We start from the raw sequence: 11,437 nt of genomic DNA, 5'->3' as shown, positions 1-11,437 counted from the left end.
CACAAACTACGATTCCCATCACTAGGGCTGCAGTAAACACCATTACCCAGGGTTCATGAGCTCTGCCTCGGCAAGATGGCGGCGACTCCGAGCGCAAACGCCCCCCGTTTTGACTGTCCGTCATGGTAAGCCTTGCGATTCCCAAAACAAAACGCATATGACAAAGACGCCGTGTTTAGTGGTGTACATGTTTACATGGTTCTTGTATAGAAATAAATATAGCCGAGTTCTTTTTTGGTCAGCTGTGGTAACTTTGTCAACAATCTGCAACGCTGTAGGTTTTAATGGAGTGGTCAGGCAGTGAGCTGCTTATTACTCTAACACTGTATATGTGGCTTTATCATGACACTCAGCTGGGGAACTGGACACAATCTAAATCTATTTTCTGGTTTCTGCATCATCACAATATTGCATTCAGTTATAAACCCAGTGCAAAACAAGCAAACAAACAAACAAAACCCTATTATAATATAATATAGTCACTATAAGTCTTTACAGAAACAGAAGAAAATTCCTACAGAAGCATATAGAAAGTGAGTGTGTGTATATTTATATATATTCATTGCTGTAATATGATTGACAACAGCCTAGAATATTTTAGAAATATTTACAATTATAGAAATATATGTATTATAGTATGCATAAGATTGTATAAACATTTTAGTTTCTTAATATTTCTATCCTTTTTTTTTTGCTGTAATGTAATATCAATAGTAGGCAGTGGAACTGGGATTAAGCCTGTCTAAATCTCTTTTCTGGTTTCTGCATCATCACAATATTGCATTCAGTTATAAACCCAGTGCAAACAAACAAAAAACCCTATTATAATATAATATAGTCACCATAAGTCTTTACAGAAACAGAAGAAAATTCCTACAGAAGCATATAGAAAAGTGAGTGTGTGTATATACACTATATTGCCAAAAGTATTCGCTCACCTGCCTTGACTCGCATATGAACTTAAGTGACATCCCATTCCTAATCCATAGGGTTCAATATGACGTCGGTCCACTCTTTGCAGCTATAACAGCTTCAACTCTTCTGGGAAGACTGTCCACAAGGTTTAGGAGTGTGTTTATGGGAATTTTTGACCATTCTTCCAGAAGCGCATTTGTGAGGTCACACACTGATGTTGGACGAGAAGGCCTGGCTCTCAGTCTCCGCTCTAATTCATCCCAAAGGTGTTCTATCGGGTTGAGGTCAGGACTCTGTGCAGGCCAGTCAAGTTCCTCCACACCAGACTCTGTCATCCATGTCTTTATGGACCTTGCTTTGGTCACTGGTGCACAGTCATGTTGGAAGAGGAAGGGGCCAGCTCCAAACTGTTCCCACAAAGTTGGGAGCATGGAATTGTCCAAAATGTCTTGGTATGCTGAAGCATTCAGAGTTCCTTTCACTGGAACTAAGGGGCCAAGCCCAGCTCCTGAAAAACAACCCCACACCATAATCCCCCCTCCACCAAACTTTACACTTGGCACAATGCAGTCAGACAAGTACCGTTCTCCTGGCAACCGCCAAACCCAGACTCGTCCATCAGATTGCCAGATGGAGAAGCGCGATTCGTCACTCCAGAGAACGCGTCTCCACTGCTCTAGAGTCCAGTGGCGGCGTGCTTTACACCACTGCATCCGACGCTTTGCATTGCACTTGGTGATGTATGGCTTGGATGCAGCTGCTCGGCCATGGAAACCCATTCCATGAAGCTCTCTGCGCACTGTTCTTGAGCTAATCTGAAGGCCACATGAAGTTTGGAGGTCTGTAGCGATTGACTCTGCAGAAAGTTGGCGACCTCTTCGCACTATGCGCCTCAGCATCCGCTGACCCCGCTCCGTCAGTTTACGTGGCCTACCACTTCGTGGCTGAGTTGCTGTCGTTCCCAAACACTTCCACGTTCTTATAATACAGCTGACAGTTGACTGTGGAATATTTAGGAGCGAGGAAATTTCACGACTGGATTTGTTGCACAGGTGGCATCCTATCACAGTTCCACGCTGGAATTCACTGAGCTCCTGAGAGCGACCCATTCTTTCACAAATGTTTGTAAAAACAGTCTGCATGCCTAGGTGCTTGATTTTATACACCTGTGGCCATGGAAGTGATTGGAACACCTGATTCTGATTATTTGGATGGGTGAGCGAATACTTTTGGCAATATAGTGTATATATATATATATGGGTTTTCATTACTGTATATTATTGACAATTACCTAGAATAAAAATATTTAGTTTCTTAGAATTTCTTAGTACTTCTCTCATTTTTTTTTGCTGTAATGACTGTGTATCAATAGTAGGCAGTGGAACTGGGATTAAGCCTGTCTAAATCTCTTTTCTGGTTTCTGCATCATCACAATATTGCATTTAGTTATAAACCCAGTGCAAACAAACAAAAACAAAACAAAAACAAACCCATCATAATATAATATAGTCACCATAAGTCTTTACAGACTACCGCTCAAAAGCTTGGGATCACTTGCATATTTCAGCTTGATCTCAGCTATGGAGGAAGACTCCATCAAGCCAATCCATGTTGTGGGAGATGCTCCAGGAAGCATGGGGTGAAATCTCATCATCAGATTATCTTGAAAAACTGACAGCTAGAATGTCCAGGCGATAATTGCTGCAAAAGGTGGGTTTTTTTTTGATGAAGGCAAAGTTTGAAGAAAACATCCATCATTTCCATCAAAATCATTATTTCTAACTCAGACATGTCAGCATGCCCGGTTCTTTTGCTATATTTTCTATTCAGACTCAATTCGTGTGTGTTTCCTTGGAAAACAATACTATTTTTGAGTGATCCCAAACTGTTTTTATATTTTAAATTATTTTTTTTGATATTAGCATTCTAATTTGCAGTTTTCACATTATTACATTATATAGAAATATTTATATCTATAGAAATACGTATAGTATAGTATTGCATAAATATTTATTTTCTTAGTATTTCTATCCCTTTTTTTGCTGCAAATGACTGTGTATCAGTAGTAGGCTGTGGAACTGGGATTAAGTTTATCTAAATCTCTCTGTTGGTTTCTGCATCATTACAATATTGCATTCCGTTATAAACCCAGTATAATATCAATATAATAATATTAGCATAACGACCTAGAATCTATTTTAGAAATATTTATATCTACAGAAATACGTATAGTATAGTATGCGTAGTATAGTAGAAATATTTACTTTAGTTTCTTTAGCATGGAACAATACATGTTCATATATATTGAACATTTACTTTCATAGTTTCTTTAAAATTGAAAATTCATTAAAGTAGTCCCAGATTTTCAGTGTGGTCGCAGACTCCACTAAAAAGGAAAGAAATGGAACGAAAAGACATAAAAATCAAAAAAATTCCCAAGAACAAAAGTTGTTAGAAAGTATGTAATAAAGTAAGTTATTATCCTACTTCCAAAGTTCTAGGTTATAAGTGACCAGAGTCTAAAAAGTGATGAAAGAAGTTACAGACTATCAAATTTCTAAGGACATGCACATTGGAGCTTTCTGTTATGTAGTGCAAAAATTATGTAGAGTGTCAAAAAAACACCCTTGCCCAGACACAGTATTGCAGCTCACTCTGCCAGATGTTGTCGAATCTGATAGCAGCTGTGAGGGATGACTTCCTGTGGAGCACCTCGGTGGTCTCAGCCCTCCTGCTGTAGGTGCTTCGGTACTGTTCCACTGTGCTGTGTGGTGGGCTAGACCCTTCCTGTGTAACTGATCTAAATGATCGATCATCAGAATGACAGGACCCTACCACTGACAATGTATTTCTCACTAATTATTATTTCCTGCTTGGTCTCAGGGCAGGAAAGCCACCACCAGGACTCCATTTGGATGTAGTTAAAGGAGACAAGTTGATCGAGGTAAGACTGTTTTGCCGAAAAGAGAACTAAGCACCGGGACACGTTATACTGCATTGTCCCGTCAGAGATATATCGGTGTCTCTGCTGCTGTTTGCGTCACTTTGACGTTTCGAACTAATTCCTCACAACCGGTTAGACAGGTGTAGAAGACTAACGGTCATTATTTAAGTAACAAACATGACCAGAAGATGGAGCCTTCTCCTGAGATGCAGCTGTCATTATTGTCTTCAGAGAGTGCTTATTTCTGAAGTCTGAATATGATGTAGAGCTCTGAGTACTGAGCACACTAGCAGATGACAGATACTGATTTGATCCTCTGGTAGAAATGGGCTAGCTGGGCCTGTCGATTTTTTTAGAGAGAGACATCCACATCGGATAATTTGCTGGTAGCGGACGTCTTTAAGCAGATTATTGTGGACTTTTGTTGAACTACTCCGAATGAAAGTCAGTGGTAGTAAGACTGAGTACATGTGTGTGAATGAAAGGGAGGGAAGTAAGCTTACAGGGTGAAGAGGTGAAGAAGGTGCAGGACTTGGGGTCAACAGTCCAGAGTAATGGAGAGTGTGGGAAAGAGGTAAAGAAGAGAGTGCAGGCAGGTTGGAATAGGTGGAGAAAGGAATGCTGTATGGTTTAGAAACAGTGTCACTGTTTCAAGAGACAGGAGTCAGAGCTGGAGGTAGCAGAGCTGAAGATGTTGAGGTTCTCTTTGGGAGTGACACGGTTGGACAGGAATAGGAACGAGTACATCAGAGGGACAGCTCATGTTAGACGTTTGGGGGACAAAGTTAGGGAGAGGCCAGATTAAGATGGTTTGGACATGTCCAGAGGAGGGAGAGTGAGTATATTGGTAGGAGAATGTTGGACATGGAGCTGCCAGGCAGGAGGCAAAGAGGAAGACCAAAGAGGAGGTATATGGATGGTATAAATGAGGATATGAAGCTAGTGGGCGCAAGTGTTGAGGATGCAGAAGATAGGGATAGGTGGAGAGAGATGATTCGCTGTGGCGACCCCTGAAGGGAAAAGCCGAAAGAAGAAGAAGTTGAACTACTCAGAAAATGTCACAGAATGCTCTGAGGAAGCGAGGCTGCACATCGTCAGCAGTAATGCAGAAGGTTCTTCTGTAACCCTTTTGAAGGTGTAGTGATCATGTTGGATTATTTACTCGATCATGCTATTTTTTCCCAGAAAAAGCCTTCAGAAGGGAAACTAAGAGTAGATACATAGACTAAGCACAGAGCGTCCAATCAAAAGACATATAAGGACAATTGTTTCAAGGGTTAAAATGATTAGAGCCTTTCTGTTTGGAGAAAACATGCCATGAATCCAATAAGTCATTACAGACTTGAAACTCCTGTGTTATTGTTATAATGATGGAAGAAATTACAGACTGCCTCAACCTAGATTGCGCTCCACAGTACAGAGCTCATTCCCCAAAAGGCGCATAGAGAAATATGTTTATTTCAATTCAGTTTATCTGTGTAGTATTTTACATAGGTTTAAGCCACCTTACCAAACACTTAATCCAATTAATTATTAGTAGGGGAGCGGCATCAGTACATTAAGGACCATCATTGAACGTGATTGGTTTTTGGTATCGCCCGACCATTTGGGTGATAACACCTGTAACAACACCAAACCAAGGTGTACGTGACCGTGATTACCATTTAAAGACATCCGGCTAGACGATAGCATCACCCTGCCGTTTGGGTGATACTCAGTTCTTACACTCAGTTTACAGTGAGCAAAATTACAAACAGGAAACACAGTATAAAGTGTTGGAGCAGGATTTGTCTTTCTGACTCCAGTGAACCCAAAGATCTTCGCCGCCCTTAATTTTTCATATAGTGCTGTTGATGATATAATGCATTTAGCACCTACACCGATCAGGCATAACATTATGACCAGTGACAGGTGAACACTGATGCTCTCCTCATCATGGCACCTGTTAGTGGGTGGGATATATTAGGCAGCAAGTGAACATTCTGTCCTCAAAGTTGATGTGTTAGAAGCAGGAAAAATGGACAAGTGTAAGGATTTGAGCGAGTTTGACGAAGGGCCAGATTGTGATGGCTAGACCACTGGATCAGAGCATCTCCAAAACTGCAGCTCTTGTGGGGTGTTCCCGGTCTACAGTGGTCAGTATCTTTCAAAAGTGGTGAACAGTGCTGAACCGGCGACAGGGTCATGGGCGGCCAAGGCTCACTGATGCACGTGGGGAGTGAAGGATGACCCGTGTGATCCGATCCAACAGACGAGCTACTGTTGCTCAAACTGCTGAAGAAGTTAATGCTGGTTCTGATAGAAAGGTGTCAGAATACACAGGGCAGGACGGGTCAGAGCTGTTCTGGCAGCAAAAGGGGGACCAACACTATATTAAGCAGCTGGTCATAATTTGATGCCTGATCAGTGTATAATGTGCTAATAATGACATTGTCAGGCATTTAATAGATATTAGCTCAATAAACAAACGCTTAATTTGATAATGCCATTATAAGGACTTTCCCAGCTTCTGTTTACGATATTATGAGAATGTCTGTCAACCTTAATCACATTTATGTTACAGATAAAAGATGTTATATCGTTAGTTTTGAAATACAGCTCAGATCTGCCCTGATGCTGATCCAGCACTCCGGGTCAATAACAGTCCATTACCACTACCTATTAACAGATTGCTACTTCCTTAGTGTTATTTACTCAGACAAGACTTATGATGTCTTTAAAGATCCAGTAGCTGGTCTACTTTTGCTTCTCATAACTAAGACACAGCTTTCTATCCTTAGAAACTAATCATCGATGAGAAAAAGTTCTACTTGTTCGGGAGGAACCCAGACCACTGTGACTTCACGATAGACCATCAGTCATGCTCACGTGTGCATGCAGCACTCGTCTATCACCGGCACCTCAAGAGGGTCTTCCTCATCGACCTCAACAGCAGTAAGTGTTCATTCTGACACGAGCGCTGAGAAACACAACAGGCCCCGATTTCTTCACTGAAGGCTAAAATTAGGTTTAGAAAACTCATTTGTTTGCAGTAAAACCCATTTTTCGCCCCTGACAGCCAACATCTATAGTTTCACAAGGTCTAGTTTTGGTTTACTGCGCTGTTTTTAAGATGAGAGGTGAGCAGGTATGTAAATATATGTATGTGATGAAAATAAGTAACATGAGATAAAATGTATTTCAGATCGACAATAATAAATCACCATTAATACAATTAAAGATTTACTTGCCTATAAAGCAATGGGTGAATGCATCAGTATTTGCAGTAATACAGAACAGTTACAAAGCATTAAATGAGATTTTTTTTTTTTTTTTTTTTTTACAATCACTGGCCACTTTATTAGAAACAGGTGCTTTTTCATGTTAATATTTAAAAAGAAACAACCAAAGGTTTCAGGTTGTCAGGAAAGCTAAGGTAAATAATAAAACCGTGCAACCGTGGTGAGTAGAAAAGCATGTCAGAACCATAAAACACCTCAAATCTCTGTTAGGATAGTATACAACGGTAGAGCACTACTGTGATAGCCTTGAGGACATTTTGTTTGATTGTTGTTATTAATGCTGTCCTGCCCTACCAAAATCTATGCTCACAAAAGATATGCTTCTGTAACTGCTCATATTTTTTCCTTGTCCAGCCCATGGCACCTTCTTGGGCAGAATTCGCCTGGAGCCCCATAAACCTCAGCAGGTGCCCATCGACTCCACTATGTCGTTTGGGGCATCGACACGAGTTTACACGCTGAGAGAGAAGCCTCAGACGCAGCCCAGCAATACAGCAGGTGACAGCGGCGTGGAGGACGAAGAGCTGAAAGGACTGCTCGGCTTACCGGAAGAAGAGACCGAGCTAGATGTGCGTTTTTCTATTTGTAATATATTTAATGTTCTACGAAAGAGAGATTTCTCCAGGGTTTGTTCTTATTTTAATGCTCTTGTAGAACCTGACCGAGTTCAACACGGCACATAATAAGCGCATCTCTACTCTCACCATCGAGGAGGGCAACCTGGACATCCAGAGACCCAAGAGGAAGAGGAGAAGCTCTCGAGTGTCCTTCAGCGAGGATGAGGAGATCATTAACCCTGGTGTGTATGGAGTACATATACACAGATATAATGGTGATCTTATAATCCTTATAATTAAGCAGAAATAGTTCTTAGAAACCACACAATGCATGCCTGCCTGCTTAATAGCACTGAAGCTGTATAGTTATTCCCTTTTTAGTAATATTCATGATTTCTGTCTTTCTTAATTAAATAAACATAATCGAATATGACATTTGGTCAGCTTGGTTAACTCGCCAGGTCAGAATGCCAGATTGTTAGGGGGCTGCTGTTTGTTTGTTTATTTATTTATTTATAAACTGGGATTAATGATCTGTCTAAGGAATAAATGCTTGTAATGTAGACTGGTCTGAAAGTATTCTTTTTCATTAATACTCTCTAGTGATAAGAGGAACTAACTTGTTTCATGGATGTTCCACAACTTGGAAAAAAAAACAAAAACCCAAAAATTCAGCAGTAAACTTGTGTTCAATTAACAAAATAAATAATTGAATGCTGTAAATAGTACTGACTTATATTGTGCATTAATTTTATTTAATTCAATTTATTTATTGGCAGGGACATGTACACGTACAGTATGAGAGCAGTACGAACATTACTTATAACACTGGGTTTCCATGGAGACATGGAAACATAGAAAGATAGAGAGATAATAAAGTAGAAATGAATCAGTCTTGAATGAATGAATGGATCAGGTTGGAACGGGTGGAGAAAGGTGTCGGGAGTTCTGCGTGAAAAATATCGGCAAGAATCAAGGGGAAGGTGTACAGGACAGTGGTGAGACCGGCCATGCTGTATGGTTTAGAGTCAGTGTCACTGAGGAAGAGACAGGAGTCAGAGCTAGAGGTAGCAGAGCTGAAGATGTTGAGGTTCTCTTTGGGAGTGGACAGGATTAGGAACGAGTACATCAGCTCATGTTGGATGTTTGGGGGACAAAGTTAGGGAGAGGCCAGATTAAGATGGTTTGGACATGTTCAGAGGAGGGAGAGTGAGTATATCAGTAGGAGAATGTTGGACATGGAGCTCCCAGGCAGGAGGCAAAGAGGAAGACCAAAGAGGAGGTATATGGATGGAATCAATGAGGATATGAAGCTAGTGGGTGTCAATGTTGAGGATGCAGAAGATAGGGATAGGTGGAGAGAGATGATTCGCTGTGGAGACCCCTGAAGGGAAAAGATGAAAGAAGAAGAATAATGAATGAATCTTAAGAAATAATATTAATAATAATAATAATAAGAGATTATTATAATAATAATAATAAAATAGATAATAATATCTATTTTATTATTATTTAAATAATAATAAAATAGATATGTACTATCCTAAAACGCTAAAACACAGCTCTGCTTCATTTCTCATTTAATTTTTTATCAATGTGCCATTCTTCTTTTTTCCCTGTATTTTCTGGACGTTCACTGGCTATTTCCTGTTCGACAGGAAATTATTCTCGAACACTACACGTATCTTGTGCACGGCACGGTATGTTAGATAGTATAACAATGCACGATATCGATCCATACGCGGTCAATAAAGTGTTTACACTGATCCTAATAAGCTTTTACACAGCCCGGCAAATATATTGACATGTTAGAGCCCTAGCTATATTATATTTTAGATTTATTGCATCATTATACACAATAAGGCGCACACACACATGTACACCAAGAACAAGTGTTCCGTTCATCATTTTTATTATATTTTTAAAAAAAATATTATTTCCTCATTTTGTCAGATTAATGTGACTGCCGCCTCTCTTCTCCGTGTTTGTGTTCTCAGAGGATATTGACCCGTCGGTTGGCCGTTTCAGAAACATGGTACAGACTGCAGTCGTACCCTTAAAGGTAGATACTGGCTTTATTTAATTAAGCAATAACAGATGCTTGCTTGTAATGTGATTGTACATATTCAGTACATGTACTATACAGTGACCTGTATGCATTTAGGTCCACTGTTAAAAGGTGAGAATTTGTATTGGAACACAACAGGTCTAGGATCAGATTGGTTGTTGTTGATGGGGCTGGGGTTTTGGGTCTGTCACGGGGCAGGAGCACAAGCACAATCTGTCCCAGAACTTTAAAGACACTTTAAATTATTAGATCCTATAAGTCAAAAGACTAAACTAAAGCTCACACGACTGGTCAAATATGAAGCTGATGCTTTTAGATATGATATATGTGCTACTCATTCCATCGAAAACAAAATCTCACATGCCAGTACAAACAAAAAACAAGTGGTCAAGCTTTCTGCTGGAGCATATTAAAAAATGGTTGTGTGTTGACTTTCATTGCACACTCACCCTTCTGTGGACTGTTTTTTCCCGCATTTTCATTACAGAAGAAGAAATCCGATGGGCATGGCGCTCTTGGTGTGGAAGACAGCGTGGTACGCCGTTTCCAGAACTTTCCCCTCAGGTCAGGTCTTTACGGTGACCTTCCGCCAGCCAGTCATGAGGCGAGCACCCAGGACAACGAGCACCAAGCAGGCTCGGCCATCTTGAGCGGCCTCCCTCTACCCTTCCCCAACCCGGCTCCGGAGGTGGACGTCTTCACCCCCGCATCACAGCCGGCAGTCATGTTGAACCCAAGCCCCGCTCCCGGACCATACACAGCTGATACTATAAACGAGCCACGCAAGAAGAAGTACGCCAAGGAGGCGTGGCCTGGAAAGAAACCCACACCTTCACTACTCATCTAACGCGTGCTATCGGATGATGTGCACTTGACTTTTATGCACTAAACGTAAAACTTTAAAGTTCCAAAACTGCATTTTTAAAAGTTTCAGGATCTTTAAAACGGGAAAACTAATCCAGTATTTATAGCTAAGGTTATACCAGAGGAGCAGTGTTTACCAGACTTACATAAACAACACTTTATTTATCATTGTAGGTTCTTTACTGAGGCATTTTTTCCTACTGTTACGGACATGCTAACTACACAATGCAGATCATAGCATTAAAATAGCCGAAGACTGTAAGAATAGACTCAAGTAGTTTAACGCTTTATGTTAAGTCACTAATACGGAATACTAACTACTTACCTGAATTGTAACCTTTCACCTTTCCTAGAATGTAAATATCAACGCTACAGTTTCTGTTACGCAATGACCGGACGAATCCTTCTCACTCCGTTTGGTCAGCGGATACAGTTATCTCAGTGTGTAGACGTGAGTTTGTTTTGTGTGCGTTTTATATTTTTATATCTGAGTATATGAATAAAATAGTGTGTGGAAAAAGTGCAGAGAGAATCATCGTAGGAATTCCTAACTTTGTTTATTTATCTAATAAACAGGATTCCTTTCTATAAGCCCGGATGTGTGGGTTGAAATGGAGATGGTTCCTGGAAGTTGAGCTGGACGTTTATTCCCCCGAGGCATCTCTCGCTCCTCTAATGGGTTTCTCTGTGTGCCATTTCGAAAATGGACTAGTTATAATTTATCCTGAGGTAATGAGGCAAATGAAAGTATCTGGGGCTTTAAGAATTCCCTGTGGACATCGTATTGTCAATGAGTAGGAGTTTTTCC

The 11,437-nt window shown here is 40.5% G+C and overlaps 1 protein-coding gene across 2 annotated transcripts; it reads left to right on the top strand.

The window, feature by feature from the left end:
* The first annotated feature begins 6 nt into the window (after window positions 1-6).
* ppp1r8a (protein phosphatase 1, regulatory subunit 8a) lies at window positions 7-11,152 on the top strand. Of its 2 annotated transcripts, XM_058404313.1 has the most exons (7): window positions 7-125; window positions 3,799-3,859; window positions 6,640-6,793; window positions 7,495-7,709; window positions 7,795-7,939; window positions 9,695-9,759; window positions 10,253-11,152. In XM_058404313.1, the coding sequence occupies exons 1-7, from the start codon at window positions 76-78 to the stop codon at window positions 10,610-10,612; spliced, it is 1,050 nt and encodes a 349-aa protein (XP_058260296.1). In that variant the 5' UTR covers window positions 7-75; the 3' UTR covers window positions 10,613-11,152. The 2 variants fall into 2 exon arrangements, with proteins under 2 accessions (XP_058260296.1, XP_058260297.1); XM_058404314.1 differs by lacking the exon at window positions 3,799-3,859 and having other exon boundaries at window positions 28-125.
* Window positions 11,153-11,437: the final 285 nt, after the last annotated feature.

Source organism: Hemibagrus wyckioides, linkage group LG12, assembly GCF_019097595.1.
Source record: "Hemibagrus wyckioides isolate EC202008001 linkage group LG12, SWU_Hwy_1.0, whole genome shotgun sequence".
NCBI classification, from domain to species: domain Eukaryota; kingdom Metazoa; phylum Chordata; class Actinopteri; order Siluriformes; family Bagridae; genus Hemibagrus; species Hemibagrus wyckioides.
The sequence above is the reverse complement of the archived record's forward strand: the minus strand, read 5'-3'. Positions and strand labels throughout refer to the sequence as shown.